This window comes from Rattus norvegicus, chromosome 4, assembly GCF_036323735.1.
Source record: "Rattus norvegicus strain BN/NHsdMcwi chromosome 4, GRCr8, whole genome shotgun sequence".
Taxonomy (NCBI): domain Eukaryota; kingdom Metazoa; phylum Chordata; class Mammalia; order Rodentia; family Muridae; genus Rattus; species Rattus norvegicus.
In genome coordinates, this window is record NC_086022.1 from 60,469,033 (window position 1) to 60,491,049 (window position 22,017).

The 22,017-nt window shown below is 42.8% G+C and overlaps 1 protein-coding gene and 1 long non-coding RNA gene across 4 annotated transcripts; one reads left to right on the forward strand and one right to left on the reverse strand.

Annotated features, from left to right (window-relative positions):
• Nucleotides 1–103: 103 nt before the first annotated feature.
• On the reverse strand, nucleotides 104–21,186 carry Tsga13 (testis specific, 13). Of its 3 annotated transcripts, XM_039108375.2 has the most exons (9): nucleotides 21,065–21,185; nucleotides 19,364–19,536; nucleotides 18,083–18,152; nucleotides 17,271–17,388; nucleotides 12,526–12,597; nucleotides 11,393–11,599; nucleotides 5,496–5,638; nucleotides 3,225–3,352; nucleotides 105–368 (listed from the first exon to the last, which is right to left on the reverse strand). In XM_039108375.2, the coding sequence occupies exons 5-9, from the start codon at nucleotides 12,595–12,597 to the stop codon at nucleotides 199–201; spliced, it is 720 nt and encodes a 239-aa protein (XP_038964303.1). In that variant the 5' UTR covers nucleotides 17,271–17,388; nucleotides 18,083–18,152; nucleotides 19,364–19,536; nucleotides 21,065–21,185; the 3' UTR covers nucleotides 105–198.
• On the forward strand, nucleotides 5,697–14,639 carry LOC134486571 (uncharacterized). The gene is made up of 2 exons (XR_010065777.1): nucleotides 5,697–7,280; nucleotides 14,198–14,639. It is a non-coding gene; the product is annotated as an uncharacterized LOC134486571 (long non-coding RNA).
• Nucleotides 21,187–22,017: the final 831 nt, after the last annotated feature.

Here is a 22,017-nt window from a genome sequence, read left to right on the forward strand (position 1 = left end):
GACGCAGGCACGCCCTCTGCTCCGCCTACTGCCGCACGGGGGCGGAGCCGGGCTCTGCCCCTAGGCTCGCCACGCCCCGCTCCACAACCTCTACAACTCAGGTCTGAGGCTACAAACATGGAACTTTATTTGGTTGGTGACTTCTCCAGGTCCCCTCAGTTCTTGGAGAGCGCAGAGAGGGGCTTAAAGGATTTGTCTTCACTTAATGACAGCCGCATTTTTGACCACCCACTGCTGGGCCCTTCCATAGCGAAAGCAGCTCTCCCCTGGCACACTTCTTGTAGGCTTCTCTTCTAGGAGCTTTGAAAATGTCAATGGTTCCCAAAGCACTTGCGAAGTTGGTGTTTCATCCGCCGACTTCATGGAAACTATGACAAAGCACAGGACACAGAATGTTCGACTCTGAGAGCACTAAACGGGTACTAAAAGGAAGACATGATGTGATCCTTTTGGAGAGACCGGAAAGCTGGTCTTAACTCTTACCAAGAGGTTGGATTTTGGGACTGCCATTCCCAGCCTCTTATGATTCCTTCTTCACTCAAGCCAGTGTAGTCTACGTAGCTTTCACCCTTTTCAAGTGATTCAATCTGTGACCATACTGACTAACACTCAAGCAATTTAAGGGACAATCACGTGCCTCAGTGCCTTTCCAAATGTTTTTTCCTTTTTTTTTTTTTTTTTTTTGGTTTGTTTTATTTGGTTTGGTTTGGTGTTTTATTTTTTTTTGGTTTTTTGGGGTTTTTTGTTTGTTTGTTTGTTTGTTTTTTGTTTTTGTTTTGTCCTCGTCTCAGAGTATGAAAAACACACTTTTTAATACCTTGGGCATCGGAGGCATCACATTCCTAGTTGGTCTTTCCAGCTTCACCTGTTCTTAGGGAGTTGTCTAAGATCTTAACTACAGTCCTCCATGGAGGGTGTGGTTTACTTCTTGGGCAACCTTCTAACCAAACTTCACTTCTCAGATCTCTCTCTCTCTCTCTCTCTCTCTCTCTCTCTCTCTCTCACACACACACACACACACACACACACACACACACACACACACACACACACAAACAATGATGGGGGACAGAGAAGATATTAGCTTGAAATGGCACCACTAGTAAAACGCCCTGGCAGATTTGTTATTGTTGAGGAAATGTACCATAACTGTCTGTCCGTTTTAGGTACAAGAGTAAAGCACTCACACTTGGAGAGGGTATATGTAGTCACCATAAATGACACTAGAGCCGAAGGCTGACACACTACTTTATACATGGATATCTAACTCATCCTGCCAGGGACAGGGCTCTTGAAAAATTAGAAAAGGTCTTACCTAGCTTAGATTACATATCCTTAAGAAAAATTCCAAGCTGGAAAGGGTAGCACACACCTTTAATCTCAGCAGATCAGATCTTTGAGTTCAAGGACAGCCTGGTCTATACAGCAAGTTCCAGGACAGCCAGGGCTATACAGAGAAACCTTGTCTTGAAAAAAACCAAAAGAAAAAAAAATTTCCCACCATATTTAAATTCAACTGAATAATGTGCCTAAACCTTAATAATGGTGCCACTTAAGATGGTAACTCCATCCCGACTAAAAGTACTATGTTAGGGGCTGGAGAGATGGCTCAGTGATTAAGAGAACTTACTGCTCTTACAGAGGACCTGAGTTCGATTCCCAGCATCCACGTGGTGGCTCACAACCATCATTAACTCTAGTTCCAGGTGATCTGATGCCCTCTTCTCTGATCTCTGTGGGCACCTAGCACACAAGAGGTAAGCAGACGTACATACCGGCAAGACACTCATACACAAAATAAAAACGAATAAACCTAATTTCAAGTTTTAAATACTATGCTAATGAATGTAGTTGCCTCGTTTGCCTCGTATGAAGTCTGACCCATATTCTTTCTCGTCTATGTTCTGTGGCTGAAAATGAAACAAACTTCAGAGGAGGAGCCCTCTTATCCCTTAAACCACAGTCGTTAAGAGTTAGGGAGGGACAGGGACGTGAAGCCTGGCAATTGCCCAAAACAGGTAGTGTCAGAGGAGTATGAGAAAGAGTGAATAAACTGGGGGGGGGGGGGGTTGAGGCTGAGCTCTTTTAAGCCAGTTGCATCGCTCTGCTGCTTCAGCTCCTTTCAACATTGATCCAGTGGGGGGCGGGGTTTTGTTTTTGTTTGGTTGGTTGTTGTTTTTTCCTCTCTATAGATTGGTTTTAGTTGTACATGGGCAATCGAGGAGAAGCATGGGTAGGGACAGCATGGAAGGGGTAGCAAATCGGTATAGGAGGAACAGAGAAGACCAAAGGAGCCAGTGGAAGAGTGGTGCAATAGAACCCATTCATCTAGGAAATGACTGCCTTATGCTAAAGCGATGGCTGTGCGTCTAAAGGTCCGTCCGTGCGTGTCTAATATACAGTTGTGTATTTGATACCCTGAAACTGCTACGTAGTGAGTCCCAACCATACAACGGAGACAATCTAATCCCATGTTTATATAATGTACAAGACCTTTCTTGGTCTAGACTGCTGGTACCTTTGGTGTTTAGTAAGAGTCTGACACAGAGGCCCCCAGGAGTGTCATCAAATGAGAGACAATATATTGAGGAGTCTCAGTATACTGTCTATGTAACCTGGTCCCAACCCTCCTTTACCCCAGTCTCACCTTTATCCCACAGAGACTCATGGGTCTCTGAGAGACAACATACTTTTTCTGGTGGTGTTGTTTCAAGACAGGTCCTTGAACTCACTCTGTAAACCAGGCTAGCCTCAAACTCATGAGATCTGCCTGCCTCTGCCTCTCAAGTACAGGGGTTAAAGGTGTGAGCCACTACATTTGACTTGCAATGGACTCACTTAACCTTTGGCCCTTTAAAGCAATTTTCCAGAAAGTATGAAGGTAGTGCACAGATAAACATTTCAACCTATATGTACCTAAATATCAAAATCACAATTGTCAGCAATTATAGTATTATTTGGTTTGAGGGATGTTTGTTTTTAGCCTTTAGAATACCTCAGTAAGGCAAAAACTATCAAAGTGTTGGATGATACAGTTCAGGAAACCCTTATATCTTCTTGAACCTTCTTGAAATTTGAGTATTAAAATAGTCATCTTAACTTCCTTCTCCTAGGAAAATTAGTGTTTGGACACATCACAAAAGATGCCAGCTCAGACAAGTAGATTCTGTCTCCAACCCACTTCTAGGTCCAGTAAATCACATTACAGAAACAGGAGACCTTACCTTGTTTCCTTGTCTCTCTCTGGTCGACTGGGGCAAAGATGAGATTAGGATACATTTTTTTCTGTTTCCTTAAAGCGTGGACTTCAGAATACCTCCCTTCAATCTTGAAATCCTTGTCAGTAGAAAACCTTAACCAAAAAAAAAAAAAAATCATACTTGGTTGGTCCAGGGATGCAGGTTAATGGCACTGGTCACCTCAAAGTCAGCTATATCCTCACAGATCCCAAGAAAGAAGAAAGGACAATGACCAGAAAGTTGGGGTTCTTGGTTTTAAAAAAAAAATGGGAGGGTTTGAGAGCTTAACACACTGCAAACCTGGCAGCATATTCCAGAATCCTCTCTCTTCTCAGTATTAAATAAAAATCTCCTCCTATGAATAGTTTCAAATAAAACCTTTTAATGTTTGCTAAAAAAAATTTGTTCACATGTGTGCATTCATCTGTTCATGCACATGCACATGTGTGCATGCAAGTGTGGAGGCCAGAGACGTCTTTGGGTGTCTTCCTCATTCTACCCTCTTCTCACTGAATCTGGGGTTTGCTAGAATATCTGGCCAGGGGTCTCCAAGGATCCTGCTGTTTCCCAGTGCTGGCATAATGGGTTTGCTCCACACCACCTGGCTTTTTAACATGGATTCTGGAGATTAAACTTAGGTCCTCAAGTGAGCTCAGCGAGCATGTTACTGAGTCATCTCCCCAGCTTTCAAAAACCTCCTTCTTCTTTGTATCCGCATAGCATTTGTTCCTCTTGTCCTTACCTCACACTTTTGTTTTTCTATATCCTCAAAATACAAACATTTAGGGCTGGAGAGATGGCTCAGTGGTTAAAACCTCTCTTCCAGAGGTCCTGTGTTCAACTCCCAGCAACTACATGGTGTCTCATAACCATCTGTAATGGGGTCTGATACCCTCTTCTGGCATGCAGGTGTACATGCTGATACAGTACTTAGACACACACACACACACACACACACACACACACACACACACACTAAAATAAAAACAAAACCCACACCTTTAAATACATTTTCCTTCACTCTTGAAATTACTGTTAGTGGAAACTTTAGTTTTGCATGGCTGTGTTTCTATTATTAGCATATAAGTAATGATATAGACTGTGTTGGGAAGCTATATCTTATATGGATTTTTTTATTGAAAAATGTTTCAATAAAGCATTTTCACACAAACCAAGCAGTGGTGGTACACACCTTTAATCCCAGCACTTGGGAAGCAGAGGCAGGTTTATCTCTGAGTATGTGGCTATCCTGGTCTACAGAGTGAGTTCCAGGACAGCCAAGGTTACACAGAAAGAAAAAAACTGTCTTTAAAAAACAAAATAAAAATAAAACATTTTCATACAAAAATATTTGAAAGTGATTTCCCTCCCCCAATTCCTCCCTGACCCTATTCATTCCAACTTTCTATTTTCTCTTTGGTCTCAAAAAAAATTGAAAACAAAAACAAAGCAAAAAACACCAAAAACAAACAAACAAAAAGAAACACAAAAATCAAGCTGGACATGCTAGTGCATGCTTTTAATCCATGCAATCGGGAGGCAGAGGTAGGTGGATCTCTGTGAGTTCAAGGTTAACCTGGTCTACAGAATGACTTCCAAGACAGCCAGGACTACACAGAGAAACCATATCTCAAAAAAAAAAAAAAAAGAAAAGAAAAGAAAAAAGAAAAAGAAAGAAAAAGAAAGAAGGAAGAAAGAGAAAAAAGAAAGAGAGAAAAATTAAAAGTCTATAAGATTGTCATTGAATTTGTTTTGTTGTGCTGCCCAACAACTCCTGAACATGGGGCCTACCCTGAAATGTGGTTGATATACCTAGTGAGACTCCATTGGAAAAAAATAATTTTCCCTTTGCCAGCAGGTATGAAATACAGATAGTTGCTTGGTTATGAAACTGTAATCTGGTGTCTACTTCTCCCTGTCAGTGCTGGGACCCTTCTGTCTTGAACCTGGGAAGATCTTGTATGAGCTGCCACCGTCTCTATGAGTTCACACCGTGTCTTAGTCCTACTGTGTCTCCCTTACCCGAAGGTAAGGCTCTATTGATGAAGACGACATTTATGTCACGGACATTTATGTCATGTGTTCTGACATCTTTACAACCAAAACTACGTGGGGAAGCTTCTTCGGCGAATCCTCTTCCAGTTGACCTTATCTAAATCTCCCTGGGTTTCCATTTGTCCTTGCTAAATTATACAGCAATGTGCACAAGGGAAAGAGAACAGAAAACAACAGGCCCAGTAAGAGCTAGCACTTCACCTAAACCATTGTTGTCCCTTGAAGTTAGGGTCACCTATCCGTTTCATAGGGAAGATTGGCTTCAGAACTGGTTTTAACTTCTTTTTCTGAGACATTGTGGGAAGGAAGTCATTTTTGTTGGGTTCGCGGCGATAGACAGTTTCCTGAGAGGGGAGAAAAGAGTGAAGAGGGAAGGAAGCTGAGTCTCTAGAATTTTAAAAACGAAAACTGAGTTCCTAGACTAAATCACAATGGGAGGTGAAATGTTAAAATGGCAGACCTATCAGAGGGTAAGTGAGAACTCAAAAACCACAAAGACCACAAAGAGAGGAAGTGGGGAAAGACCCGTTTTGTCCTCAGGTGACTTTCCCAAAACTAGGTCAATTTCCTGAGTAAATGGCTAGACTTTAGTCATGGGCCCCTGAAAATTAATGGCAGAGGAAGTTCCTGAGTTGGAACAGTTTATGGCAGTAAAGTTGTGCCCTGCTCTAAGTTACTCCATATTGTGTAAAACAGTGACTTTTAGCTGTTCCTTTTCTTGGGTGACCCCATTTAACAAAGGAATTTTGGGCTCCATTTTTGAAAGCCAACGCAGAAGAGGATGATTCTTCTATATTTTGCAGCACATGTAGAAACCATCTTCTGTTTAGCACCAACCCTGAAGCAGACTGATAAATATCTTACTCCTAAGACTGAATGGCACGGCACGCTCTCCTGAACTCCATAAAGACACCTAACACCAGGTCGATGGCAGCCCCAACGATGAGTCATCTGAGCAGTGTGTGTACCAAGGGACTGACAGCTCAAGAACTGTTGACTGCCCCTGTGGCTTGGGCTCAGCTTTGTCTCCACTACTTACTTGGCAAGGCTTACTTGATATCCTCCCTATCCAGCCATTCCTTCGTCTATCCAGACCCCACACTGGACCTCATCTCCACAGTCCTATGCCTCTGAGGCTCAGCTGGACCCCCCTGCAACGACGCCACTTAGCTCTGTGCTTCCAGTAGCTTTCAAACTGGGTTCTTCTCCAGATAGATTGCTAATCTTATCTAACCACCCATGGTGCTTCTTTCTTGAATCCATACTAGCTCTCTGCCTATGCCTCCAGTAAGGTCCTTTTAAACTTCTTAAACTCTGAAGCCTCTATATCCTCTTTCTAGACATTCTGAAACTTTCACATTTGTGGGTGAGAGGATGGATGGGTGGATGGATTCACCATGAGACATGTAATGTGCACAAAGTCGAGAGATTTTAGTAGCTAAGATTGTAATAAAACAATCTGTGTTTGCCTGCAGCCAGCTGTCAAGGGAAATCAGGACGGCTTGGCAAATTGCAGGCAACCAAAGGAAGCAATGTCACTTGTGACTTTCTTGCTATTTAATGAGTTCTGACATTGGGTAAAGACACAGGTGTGCCTGTCTGTGTCTCTGACAGAGGACACTTAAAACAGACCTGATCTGTGAATTGCTTGGGAGACCAAATATTTAGGAGTAAATTGGGAAACGGACCCATGGAACTCTACCTTACTTCCTTGGAGACATCCTTATTGATGCTATGTTCTTTTTTTTTTTTTCTTTTCTTTTTTCTTTTTTTTTTTTTTCTGCTGTGGAAAGGCCATGCATAGAATGAAGGTCTTATGAGGTCATAATTTCACCATTCCTAAAGGTCACACAATCAAAAGCTTTCAGACTCCATTCAATCCAGTCTGACTGTCCATCTGGCTCTCACACCCCATCCATCGTTTTCCTGTCAAGTGATCCAACTGCCTTATACCTAAAAACAAAGCGAAGCCAACCTAACAGTCTGGTAAGCTGCCTCAGCAGGTAAAGGTATTTGCTGTTCAAGCCTGAAAACCTGTGTTCCAAACCTAGAGGTCATTTCACAAAATCATCTCCTGACAGCCACACATTCTTAAATTTTTGGTTGTGAGCCTATCCTTTAACAGCTAAGCCATCTCTCCAGCCCATGTCCACACATTCTAATACACACCTGCCTCCGCCACCTTCTCCGTGTAACACACACACTAATCATAATGACGATGATGCTAATCTTAATTAAAGCTTCACTTTTAATCAACTAATACGCATCTCCTTGTAGCTTTTTTTCCAAGATAGTTGAAGCAGAATGAATCCAGTACCTCTTACATAGCACGCTCAATTAAAAAAAAATCCACTAGGTTCCACCTAGGCTCTGTTTCTCCCAAGATAGGCAGTGTCAAGGGTTTGAACTATTCGTCACCTGACTCGGTTTGAATTGCCTTATTCTTGTGATTTATCTCACTAAAGAAAGTTACGAGTAATGTTTTCCTAACGTGAGGCTATATAAAATGCTCCCAGTATGCTGGGAGCAGCAATCACATGATCGGTCCCCTGGCTCCTTTAAAATGTCTATTGAATAGTCATAACCTCTACTGAACACCTCCCTGAATCATATTATCTAAACCTCCCACTCGCATTCCACTCCTCCTTTCTGAGTGTTTTCAAAGCACCTGTCACATTATACATGATCTGCATGGTTGCTTCTTTGCCTGCGGTCTGCATAGATAGTTAAATCAGTAGACTCCCACTTCAGTAAAGCAGAGACTGACTTTCGATTAATCACCAATAATACATCCTTAGTGTCTTAGTTTTCATAGGGGCTGGCACATCGTGGAAGAGAAAGGTTTGTTGAACCATTGACCAAGCTATCAATTGACATCATAAGCTTTTTCTTTCGTAACTTGAAAGCCTTTAAAAAAAACAAAACAAAACAAAACAAAAAAAAAAAACTTGGTATCGCCACTGAACTTATTGCATTTTTTAATTCTGAATTCCTTCTCTTTACGCTGTTTTAGTCTGGAGATATAGGACCTTATGAAAATTATTTAATAGGTGACTTAATGAAGCAGAACAACCAAAAGACTAAAATGGAGCTAATGACCCTACCATTAAAAACAGCAGGAACCTTTGCAGAACTGGGTCTGAACAACAACACAGCAACAACCAAAACAAAACAAAGGGGATGGGGAGGTGGCTCGGTGGTGAGGGCAGATAAAAGGGGCCCATTGTCAAGTCCGATGGTCTGAGTTCAATCCCCAGGACCTGCATGCTGGAAGGAGAGAGCTGACACCCCGCAGGTTGTCCTCCGACCTCCACCTGCCACCCGCTCTCCTTGTAAAATGGTTTATATTATTTGACCTAGCCTGTATAAGAGACATAAAATCCTGGTATTTTATTTATGGGCTGTAAACCCAGATTGAGCAGGTTTTGAGTTATTCTAACTTACTTCCCAGCCATGTGTCCCTAGGTACTTGTTGTTTGATTCTCGCCTGGGTTATTTCCACTCCATCAGTCTGTCCTCAGGATCCATTTCACTTCGGGTCCACCACATCTGACAAGGGACATATGGCTGGGAAGTAAGTTACAATACCAGGATTTTGTGTCCTTTGTATGGGCTAGCTAAAATAATATAAATCATTTTACACCTCTTCACAAAAATAAAGCCCTTTTTGGCTCCTTTTCCCTTTTGTTAACCGTTAAAAGCAAATAAGCAGGAACTGAACGTTATTGAGAAGCCAAGGCGGGGTTGGGGATTTAGCTCAGTGGTAGAGCGCTTGCCTAGCAAGCGCAAGGCCCTGGGTTCGGTCCCCAGCTCCGAAAAAAAGAAAAAAAAAAAAAAAAAGAGAAGCCAAGGCAGCATGAGTGGAGAGTTGCCATCTTGACTTAAGCATAACACACCATTACAAGTCCCTTCTATGTTCTTCCTGTCTCTTCTTCCTCCTCCACTCTCCTCTTTACCCCTCCCTCTCCCTCTCTCCTTCTCAAACTCTGAAGCCTCTGTAGCCTTTTGCCCTTTCCTAACCTCCATATATGCATGCCTATAGAGAGATACAAGGGATACAATCTATAGGACTATATCTATCTCCTTCCCCCATTCCTGTTTCCTCCCTTCCCTATAACGTCACCTGGCTACATTCCTGGCCCTTGGACCACCATTCTTCCCCATGGTCTGGTTCTTTTAGGACATCACCCTGTGTGGTCTTTCAATTTTCATTCCCATTGCCCTAATCTTTTTGTGTTCTAATTCAGGTGCTTAGAACTTAAAAAAACAAACAAACAAACAAACAAAAAACCCTGTAATTTACTCAGTGATTTGGCGGTTAGTAGAGTGGTTGCTTTGGTTTTAGCTTGTTTGGGTTTGGAGAAGGACCAGTCTGTACCACAGGTCAGTTACCAGCCTAGGAATTTTGTTACACTGGGTCTGATATCTGTTCCATACTCGGAATAGAGATGTGGTTATAGTGTGCAAGACAAAGTTTCCTAGGCATTCTCACAAGAGACGGTGGCAGAGCCAGAGGCATTAGGAAGGGAATGGAAGCAACAATCGTTGATGTGCACATTCTTCAGGTTGCCTACTGGACTCTAGATTGTGCCCAGGCACAGTAGAAAATTCTTTTCCGAGATGTAATCCAGGAACAAGCGGAGTAGGGGAGGGGTGTATCAGGAACATTAAAGAGCCATTCCAGTCTTTAGAATCCGGTCTTTAATACTACCCACTAATAAAGTGCCACCAGGACCACATCCACGGGAGGACAATCAGGTCCTGCCCCTGACTGCAGGGACTCACTAGGGACAGTTTTGGAAAGAAAGCTCTTAGTGCACTCAGGTTACACACTTGGTTTTCCCCCCTTCTTTGTGTTAAGGAGAGCAGCCCTGGCTACATTTGTATCTGTTCCTTTCTCAGAAGCACTTTACCCCCACTGTCACAATAAGCACTTGAAGTTACTGTAGATGGGCACAGATTCTGAGACCTCACACAACAAATCCATGGATAGATCACCGCATTTTGGCGTCTCTCACTGCCATCCATCTAGTGATTTTGAAAGTACCAACTCCCACCCTACAGTTTTCTCTAAGGATTGGTCTTTGGGCTACCCCATTCCAAGACTCTAATCTCTATAAGATTCTTTCGTCCGTACTGTCAACTTATTTAATTTCTTCCCGTTAGATTGGGTTCGCTCTCTAGGTTGTCAATCTTTTCCTCAGCTCCTGACTCCCAAATATCCCTTAAATTGACTTTCTTCACTTCCTCTGCTCCTTTGAATTTAGTTCAGATTTTCAGCACTGCTCACCTCACGTATTAAAGTAACATTACAGCTAACCTCTTTTGGATTTTGTCTCTTTTACAACTAATGTACCTACCTTCCTTCAACCTGCAAACGTTCCTTCTAAAATGAAAATCTGATTGCACCTTTTTTTTTTTTTTTTTTTTTTTGAGCCAGGGACCGAACCCAGGGCCTTGTGCTTGCTAGGCAAGCGCTCTACCACTGAGCTAAATCCCCAAACCCCTGATTGCACCTCTTATCTCCTGTCTTTATCCCTTGCGTCCCCAAGCCTTCTTCCCACATCCCTCAGATCAGAACATTTCTCCTATTCTGTCTTAGTGAGTCTCCTCCTTGATTGCTCCCTTTTCCCCAACAGGGAGATTCTTCTCTAGTGTATGTAATTTCTATATCCTAATAGTTTTAATTATAATTTAATTTTAATATTTTTAATTCTAAGTATTCTTGCATCATTCGCATATCCTGTTACATTAGAATTGTTCTAATGTGTGTCGTTTATTAGATGTCGAGACCTCATCAGGACAGAATTTGTCCTATGACTATCTTTATGGTCTCGTTCTGGTTTTTAAGCTTACTGAAAATGTTCAGCCATTATTTTTCGTGTGTCACTTTAAGACAGCAGTGTCTTGCTGCGTAGTCCCCCACTAACTTCAAATTCAGCACTTCTGGTTTCATGGAGTATATAGCCTGGGCCTACCAGGTAGGAGCATCCTGGTAACCCTTCTCTAGCTTAGGTTGGCTCTCTGTGTTTACTCCAACCCCTGCCTCCCTCTGGTCCATACATAGGCTGCTAGGAGACTTTCTTGGGCACCATTACCTTTAACTGGAACTCTGGGGGAAAGTATATGGGAGCACCATTATTTTCCTGCTGGCCGATGGAGTAGGGTGGCGGGTTGTTGGTCATGAGCAGTAACGTCATGTCCTGATCATACTCTGTCACCTTTACCATGAAACTATTGGTCTTCTTCCTTTGAGTCAGGAATCTCTGCAGTTTACTGGGCTTCAAAGGCTCATAGTATTGGGCCTGAGGGGAGAGAAAGATTTCCAGGCAGACCAAGGAATCTGTTGGTTAATTTATTCCCCCCCCCCCCTTACAGGGTAGGCTAAGAGGCTGAGCAGGGCCTAAACAAATCTGCCTTTAAATTTGTTGATTTGAAACTTTTGGAAGCTCTCTGTCACAGCCTTCCTCTGGAGCTGCAAATAGACAAGGGGCTTGGGGGAAATGCAGCAGAGGGGTTTCCATAGTAACAGAACAAGATGATTAAAGTCATTCACAAAAAGGAAAAAAAAAAACGAAAGAAGAAGGAAGGGGAGGGAAGGGGGGAGGGGAGAGGAGAGGAGAAGAGAGGAGAGGAGAGGAGAGGAGAGGAGAGGAGAGGAGAGGAGAGGAGAGGAGAGGAGAGGAGAGGAGAGGAGGCGTCACTCAGCCTCCTGGCACAAATAGGAGTTGTATGTGGCTCAGCCTGATTCGCCTTTCTATGCCTGTCTCTGAAGCAGAGGGGAAACCCTGGGAGTGGGAGCCAAGCTCGGCTTTTCTCTTATTTCCGCCACCATCTCTCTCCAGCACAGGCCTTACAAACGAGCTCCAGAGTGTGTTAACAGAGAAAGTCAGTCACGAAGCACAGTGAGTCACCAGAGGTGTGGGTGGGGAAGGGACAGTCACCACCGTGCTAGCTTTTCTCTGAACAGGAAGACTAGAGGGGGCAGGGAGGAAGGAGCATGGATCACACATTTTCCCTGGTTATATTTGCTCCAGTGAAGGATAAAATGAACCGGGATCCCTTTCTCCCCACGTTTCTCTTCCCACCTCACAACCAAGTCCCAGCACTGTATCCCCAGAAGTGGTTCCGGTTTCCCATCCTGGAAACTGGGGATACTCTGAAGTCAGGGCTCTGGACCCATTGCTGAAATCTGCCCTTCGAGGTCTCTGGGGATATGCATTTCACCTACCATATTTGGATGGACTGTGTAGTGTCTGAGGTTCTTTAGGACAAATTTCGACTGTGCAGTCGTGTCATACATCTGAAGACAAGGAGCAGAATTAGTGGTCTCAAGTCACACCTCGTTCTCTCTTCCTGTTCCTCTCCCTCCCTGCCTCTCTGAGTGTGTGTGTTGGTAATGGCAATGGTGGAAGTGGTGGTGATGGTGGTTCTGGTGGTGCTGGTGGCACAGGCCAAAGGCCAACACTGGGTATCTTTCTCTTCACCTTGTTTTGTGAGATAGTGTCTCTGACAAAACCCAGAGCTCACTGATTTAGCAAGACTGGCTGGAAAGCAAACCCGAGGAATCCTCCTGTCTCTGTCCAGTTCCCCCAAAATATTAGAGTTATGGGTCCACACTGCTACATTTTAAAAAATTGGCATTCAGTCTCTTGTATCCCAAGCTAACTTCTGATCTTCTGCCTCCACCTCTCGAGTGCTAGGACTCCAGGCATGTGCCATCATGCCTGTTTCATCCAGGACTGGGGTTTTAACCCAGGGCTCTGTGCATGCTAGGCAAGAATGTTACCAACAGAGCCACATTCCCAACCTTGACCTGGGGATCTGACCTCAGGTCCTTCAGGCTTGTGGTGCAAGCATTTTATCCACTGAGTTAACTTTCTGGTGCCATAGTCCCACCACGAAACAGTATGGCCTCATCTCATTCTTACTAGGTCCTTTCTGGACATTAATGAGGAGAACCTATTCTGCTTCGGTTTTATCCTGCTGTTTCTGGAACAAGGTCTAGAGCCAGGAGAGCAGGATTCTGAAATGGGAAGGATGTGGATGGTAATGGGGACCTGCCTAGTTCCATGTAAAGGGGCTATGGAGATAACTCAGTCCAGAAAGGTGCTTGTCACATGAGCAAGAGATCCACAGAGACCTCTCAAAAACCTGTGAGTCAGGGCACACGATTGTAAACCCAGCTCCAGGAGGACAAATGCAGATAGAACCCTAGTGCTCCTTGCTTAGTGAGGCCAGTGAGACTGTCTCCAAAACCAAGGCAGATGATTCCCAAGGAACAAAACCTGAGGATGATTTCCTGTCTCCATAGACACATACACATGTACCATCCACAAGACCCTCACACACAGAACCTCACACACAGACCCTCACACACAGACATACACACACACACACACAGAACCTCACACACAGACACAGACACAAGTACCCTCAATGCCTCTCCACAAGACCCTCACACACAGACACACACACAGACCCTCACACACAGAACCTCACACACACACACACACACACACACACAGAACCTCACACACAGACACAGACACAAGCACCCTCAATGCCTCTCCACAAGACCCTCACACACAGACACACACACAGATCCTCACACACAGACATACACACACACACACACACACACAGAACCTCACACACAGACATACACACACACACACACACTCACACACAGAACCTCACACACAGACACAGACACAAGCACCCTCAATGCCTCTCCACAAGACCCTCACATACAGACAAGACACACATGCACTGAGACAGACAGACAGACAGACAGACAGACACACACACACACACACACACACACACAGAGGATGTCACTTGAAATTGAAGGGCAATAGGCAGGTGGAATAACACCCTTCCTCTTCCTTTTCCCTATATAGGAGGAAAATCAGGGACATCAACACAGGCATGGTGGTGGGGCTAACCATTAAGGAGAAAATCAGTTACAAAAGAACAACCACCTAAGAAGTATCTTTCAGAGACCTTCAGAGACAACTCTGCCAATGGAGCCGGGAACTAACGCTCACCGGACAAGGGAGAAGAGAGAGCAGTCTGCATTTCTAAATATCTCTGCAAATATAATTCTTCTAGAGATGTGGAAAAGTTTTAAAAAATTAAGAATATTTATTTTGGGATGGAGAGGTGGCTCAGTGGTTAAGAGCACTGACTGCTCTTCCAGAGGTCCTGAGTTCAATTCCCAGCAACCACATGGTGGCTTACAACCATCTGTAATGGGATCTAATGCCCTCTTCTGGTGTGTCTGAAGACAGAGACAGTGTACTCACATACATTAAATAAATAAATCTTTTTTTTTAAAAAATGGCTCTTAACTGCTGAGCCATTTCTCCAGCCCAGAAAAGTTAAATGTTGATGTTGCTCCTGTCTACTTGTTAGCCTCACTGTGTTGATGGTAATGCTGTTATTTGGACTGACGGAGGTAGAGCTCCTCTCCATGCCCTTAGCCCTGGGTTATCTAAGGATGAGGGAAAGTAAGAACAACACAGGAGGCAGAGACCATGAATTACATTCTTTTTTTTGGAGCTGAGGACCAAACTACCACTGAGCTAAATCCCCAACCCCCCCCCCCTTTTAAAAATACTTATATATTTAATGTATATGAATACACTGTAGCCATCTTCAGACACACCAGAAGAGGGCATCAGATCTCATTACAGATGGTTGTGAGCCACCATATGGTTGCTGGGATTTGAACTCAGGACCTCTGGAAGAGCAGTCAGTGCTCTTAACCGCTGAGCCATCTTTCTAGCCCCCCACGAATTACATTCTTAACAAACTCGGAAGTCAGGATAAGAGGACACAGACCATTCTGTGTGGATCATCAGCTTTGAAGGGGCTCTGTCTCCATAGAGGTGTCAGAGGAAGATGGGGTTCAGGGGAAAGGAGGCACCCACTGGAAAGTGAATGAAGTTAGAAGCAAAGACAAAGGAGACGGGAGAATGGGTGGAACCTAGGAGGGAAGAATACACCATACTTCAGGAGAACAATGCCAGGGTTGGGGCTTTGGGTTAGAAGAGGATGGAAAGAAGGAGTGTAGGCACTTGTCAGGAGGGGTGCGGACAAACATGGGACAGATCACTAATGATTGCTTCATTTTTATCTTTTGAAAAACTAATTTCTACTTGTTCAAAACAAAAGTTATGAAAAACACACTTCACAAGTATATTGTGTGAAACTATGTATATGTATATGTGTATATACATATACTATATATACATAAATATACACACATATATTTGAAAACTAAGAAAATTTTGCTTTGGCAAGAGGTTTGAAGGCCTTTTTTTTCTCTTAAAGTTTTTAAAAATTATCTTTAGGGTGAAAAGTCTCTAAGGAAAATAGTCTAACTTCTGGACTTTTCTGAGGAATTGCACCCTCTGTTACAAACTAGCCTCTAGCAGTTGACTAAGCTTAAAAATTGGAATATGTTTTTAATTTTGTTATGTTGATTTACATTGTCGTTGGTAAGATAAAAGTTGGCTTCAAAAATTCACTTGAAAGAGATAATCTCGGGGAAGCAACCAATGTATCTAATGGAATTTTGCTTTTAGCGGTGGTCTTGAAACCCTTATGCACTGCTGATGGGAGTGTGAACTAGGGTAGCCACCATGGAAGTCCGCGTGGAAGCTTCTCAAAAGAATTAAAAATAGTGCTACCATGGCTATACCATCCTAAATCAACATATACCATCTCTGTAGATGGATGCACATCCGTGCTTACTGCCTTCACAATCACTAAGAGGGGAAACCAGCCCAGATGACCAATAGACGAATGGATAAAGACATCATGGTCCATATACAGAATGGATTTTTATTTTTATTTAAAGAACAATGAAATCATGGTAGTTTTAGGAAAATGGATGGACCTATTAAGTAAAACCAGCCATAATCAGAAAGATAAATGCACTCATTTCCTTTCATATACAGAAACTAGATTTAAGGGTTGCGTGCGTGTATGTGTGTCTGCTCATGAGTATGTGAAAGAAGAAAAGAGACCATCAAAGAAAAAAAGAGATCTCATGGTGCTGGGTGTTCTAGTGTCTTTTCTGTTGCTGTGATAAAATACTACAACACACTGGTCAGAAGCAACTTAGGGAAGGAAAGGATTCATTTGGCTTACACTTCCAAGTCACAGCCCATCACTGAGGGAAGTCAGGGCCAGAGCCTGTAGCAGAAAACCATGAAGGAATTGCTGGCTTACTCCCAGGCTTATGCTTTGCCAGCTTTCTAGCACAGACCACTTACTCAGGGAATGGTGTTGCCGACAGTGGACTAAGCCTTTCTACATCAGTTAACAACCAAGATAGTCCCCTACAGGCCAATCTGATCTGGGTGATTTTTCTATTGAGACTACCTACTCAGGTGGCTAGACTGTGTCAGGTTGACAGTTAACGCTAACTAGGACAGTAGATAACACAATATAGGTGAAATGAACCCAGAAGAGGGTGCTATTTAAGACACAAGAAAGTGGTCAGCAAGAGGAGGCTAGAAAACATGGAGAAGCAGTGGCAGGAGGGGGACACACAGGAATAAATTATGCTGACACATACATATGGCATAGTCAATGTCATATTGAAAAGTATTACTGTGCCAGGCTTAGTGGCATAGGCTTGAGTCTTGACTACTGGAGACAGAGACAGAGGGAGAGGCAAAGGCCAAAAGATCTTGAGTTCAAGGTTATACTGGGCATCTTTGTGAGTCCCCTGTATCAAAAGGTAAAGAGAGGACTGTACTGGCTGGTTTTGTTTGTCAACTCGACACAAGCTACTGTCACCAGATAGGAAGGAGCCTCAGTTGAAGAAACGCCTCCACGAGATCCAGCTGTATGGCATTTTCTCAGTTAGTGATCAATGGTTGAGGGCCTAGCCCACGGTGGGTGGTGCCATCCCCGGCTGGTGGTGGCCCTGGGTTCTATAAGAAAGCAGGCTGAGCAAACCTTGTGAAGCAAACCAGTACGCAGCACCTCCCTGCCATGGCCTCTGCATCAGCTCCTGCTTCCGATTCCAGCCCTGTTCGAGTTCCTGTCTTGACTTCCTCCAGTGATGGACTGTGATCTGGAAATGTAAGCCCCATAAGCCCTTTCCTCCCCAACTCCATTTTTGGTCATGGAGTTTCATGGTAGCAATGAAACCCAACTAAGACCAGGGGTGTGGAGCTAGCACAGTGATAGAGAGATTACTCGTGTGCACGAGGACCTGCATTTAGGTTCTAGTACTATAAAACAAAACAGCAAACACTAAACACTACTTTGTGTGGCAACTTTTAAAATCAATTAAAAAGTGGCATAAACTAGTTGATGATGGTGCATGCCTTTAACCCCAGCCCTCAGAAGGCCGAGGCAGGTGGATCTCTCTCTGAGTTCCAGGCCAACCAGTCAATAGAATAAGTCCTAGGACAGCCAAGGCTACACAGAAACCCTGTCTAGAGAAACAAACAAACGAACGAACAGAAATTTACATTTAAAAAAATAGCTTGCTGTCTAGGTGAGTTAGGATTTAATATTTCCTAAGGTAAGTTACTGGTTTTTAGTTTTGTGTCTTGATTTGTTGATGATTTGTCCTTGCTACCACAACTTCCTTGCTCCTTTTTTTAAAAAATGGAATACATTAATCTCACTCTGTATATAAATGTTTGTCCCCTTTTGCTTTCACATAGGAAGTTTATAAACCCACTACTTGTAAGATAGTTTAAGCAATCTTAAGGAAAGGTGACATAGGGACATATATGATTGTTTTTTTTTTTTCTTACCTCTTCATCATCTGGACCTAGTTGTTTTTCAAATTTAATAGAGGTCTTTGATCCTCCACTTTCTTGAAGCCTGAAAAAAAGGAGTGGGACATTCCGTTGTGTTACTGACTCGCAGTCCTGTCTTTGTGCAGGTCTACAGACCCCCTAAGACTGTTGGGTACTTAGCTTGAGAGGTCACTAACTTAGGTGCTCAAAAATTGAATAGAACTCATATCCATCTTGTGTGCTGAGGAAAGGAAAGTGTAAGATCCACGAGTTACACAAATGTAGACTTCTCTGAGGTAAGTGGACATCTGATAAGCTGGTTTGGTTTTTCTTAGATCATTCAAAGAAGTTGCTGTAGTAGAATGCCCAAGAAATTCTTTCTAGACTACCCTACTGCTATTTCAAATGCCTACTTGTTTGTCCTCCATATAGAAATGGCCCTGACTTTGGGCAGTGATGGCTAACTGGTCAGTCATGAAAAGAAATATAGCCAGAGAACTTCACAACAAACTTTCTGATTCCTATTGGCTTTGCTTAGGCTCATGGTCAAATCATCTAAAAGTTTCTTTTTCTAGAACTAGGGTAGTAACGTTAATCACCAGTGGCAGACATTTGTGATGAACCGTTGTTCCCTTACTTTTCTGTCTTCCACCAGACACCTATTCTCTTTGAGGGAGAGGAGGAAGGAAGTTGCAATGCCTAATTATAAAATATTTTGGACTTCTTGACTCTTCTCTTCCCACACTAGTGACTGAGTCTAGGGACTTGCATTTGCCAAACAAGTGCTCTCTCACTGAGCTACATCCACAGTCCTCCAAGTTCATACTAAAGGGCTTAAAAATATTCCCAAGCTTATTGGGTAGATTCAATTAAGTTCACTTAATCTTAATATCTTAAAGACTATGTTCTTTTGACGTATTCTCTTGCTGTATGTATATAATAGTTAATATTATTGCATAAATTTTATTGTAGAACTTTAAAAAAAATTGTGTGTTTACAAAGGTGCACAGAATTTCAGTCTCTTCTGTAAGGTCAGTTTTAAACCTTGAACTACATGAAAAGCTCTTCCTTATACAAGCAAGACTCATCTTGAGCACCCTGGTACTTTGTTTTTGGCAAAAATCCTTTTGTTGCCACATGAAATACGGATCCAACTCTGTTTTTTTTTTTCCTGCAAACAGTCAACTAAAACATATTTAATAAAGCTCTACTCCGTGATTCACAACATTGAGGGTGTTATGCATGACAAAGTTTGTAGAAATTGGTGTTTACAGCTTAGCAAAGAAGATTACGTACTTGGAATTTTTCTTTGGGCCCATGGCTGTTCCCTGAGAACTGGACCAACTGGCAGCAAGTATTCACTGAGGCCTAAACTCAGTGCCTCTAAGTGATTCACGACCTACGAGGCTTCAAGTCAATAAATTATTCTTTTCTTAGCACACACCGTGTGCCCAGACTCAATCTTGATCCTGTGTGAAAAACAAGAGACAATTAATAAATAGTATTATAGATGTGGGAGCTGAGTAAAGTATGGTGATCCTTGCCCTTGAGAAATTGAATTTATTTAACCAATGATGGGAGAAGAAGGGAAGTAATTATGAAACCTGAAACAAAAAGAAAACATATGCACTAATGCATTAGTGACCTCATTTCTTAGAAGTCTCAATTTCATCTGTAAAGTTAAGTCATTAACTGGAGGATTTAAAGGTGACAGTCTAATCTGGTGACAGTGGTGAGATTTACCTATTTAAGGATTCTAAATGAAATGAAATCATATGCACAATGGAAGGGGAAAGTCTGAGGCACTTCCAACTCTCCAGTTCCCTTTTCTTTCAACTTACAACTGCCTGAGAAGCTGAGAAAATGTGTGTTTGTGTGTATGTGTGTGTGTGTGTGTGTGTGTACATGAACCTGTGTGTGCACATGAGTGTGTGTGTGTGTGCACATGAGACTGTGTGTGCACATGAGTGTGTGTGTGGGTGTGGGTGTGTACTTGAGCATCTGTCTATCTAGGATAGCACTGCTATACTTTTCTTTAAAAAGAGCCATTTTACTTTTAATCATGTATGAGGGACATGTGCACACGAGTGCAGGTGCCTGCAGAGCCCAGAGGTCTCAGATTTCCCCGAAGCTAAAGTTAAAGATGGTTGTGAGCTACCTGACATGACTGTTGGGAGTAAGATTCAGGTCCTCTGCAAGAGCACCAAGCGTTCTTAAGTGCTGAGCCCTCTCCAGTTTCTGCTACATGTCTTAATACGGACGGTCAGAACTGTGTGTACAAGCTTAGGGAACATGCTATGTAGAGAGAGGAGAGATTAATGAGGCTTAGGAAGGAGGTTCCTCAAGGATGTGGGACTTAAGAAGAGTCTTGTAGGATGGTGTGGGAAACCCCCAAACTGGAAGGTTAGTCGCTGTTGTTTTGACTAGTAAGAAATAAAGGCAGGTAACCTATGGGGGCTTTAAAGATAAAGACTGTTGGTAAAAACCACCATTTGGGAAAATGTTCCAAATTCATATCAATAGGTTTCCCACATTAGGATTTATCTCTAGTTTGCTAAACAAACAAAAAGTCCAGACTAGCTAGATTGAATTAAATCCTGAAAGTTCCCTTCTTGGGAAGTGAGTCAATAAGTTCTTTTTCTTGTTTCATGTTTAGTTTTCCTAGAACTGTCTCTCTAGTTTTGAGTATGTATTAAAATTGAAATTAAAAAGTTTGCTACCAATAAGAAGCTGTACGTCTTGTTTGTGTGCAGCCAAGACTGGAGGGAGAGAGTCACACAGAAATAAAAACTACATTCAAAACAGAAAGATACATCTGGGCATGTTGACACGTGCCTGTTGTCCCAGTACTCGGAAGGCTGAAGGAGAAGGAAGCCTTGAGTTCGGAAGGTTGAGGGTAAGCTGGCAAAATAGAGAGACCACGACAAAGAAAGGGAAGGCACGAAGGGGAGAGCAGTAGGAAAGGGAGAGAAAGGAGAAGGACTTGGCATGTGGTACCTTTAAAGACATAAGGAAATCTCAGAAGCGACAAGTCCTTAACAGGGAAACTTTCTGTGTCGAAGGCAGCAATTCTCTTCTGGATTCTGAAGGATTAGCAACCTAGAATGCTGAAATACGCTGTTCTAAAGACAGAATGTAAAGGACAAAGACCCACATTAAAAAAAAAAAATCTCCACAGTCAGTTCTTAGGTGTCTAACCTGTCATTTCTCTTCCTCCCACTGACAGGCCAGCATCTCTCGGTCTCTTCCTTAACCAACATTTTCATCCCATCTCTCAACACACTACGTGTGTGATACACACATGGTATTCTTTCCACACCCATGCCCATTCTAAAAAACACTCCTCCTAACCACTTGATTCTTCTTTCTTTATGCTACCGTGCAGACCAACTCATGGTCTCATGACTCATGCAGACCAGTCAATGTCTTTGGGCATTGTTTTTGGTGAGCATTAAGAAATTCATAGTTCTATTTGTATTTTGCTTACATGCTGATCTTGTCTCCCTCCAAGACAATCAGCTCCTTAAAAACATAAGTGATATGTATATATATATTTTTTTTCAGCCACTCAGTGCTTCAGATGTTAGGCACTCAAAGTTTATTTTAAAATAGGTGGTAATGCATCTGGCACCATCCTAGGTCACCCAAACATAAATTCAATGTGTTTCTCAACCATAACGAGAGCGATTAACCCAGAAAGGAAAATGCAACAAAAGGTGAAGCCCCATTAGAGACAAGGTCAGGGTGCCATGGGGGCAATGAAGAAGACCTAAGACCCAGCGTTTCCTGAAGCAAGGTTATTAAGTTTTCCTTTCAATTCTCTGAGCTTTGCCAATATCCTTCTAAACAAACATTTTTTTTAGCCTAAATTAATCAGGGTTCATTTCTATGGCTTTAACAACAACCACAAAAACACCTAAATAGATATTGTCACTAAAGTACACACTGGC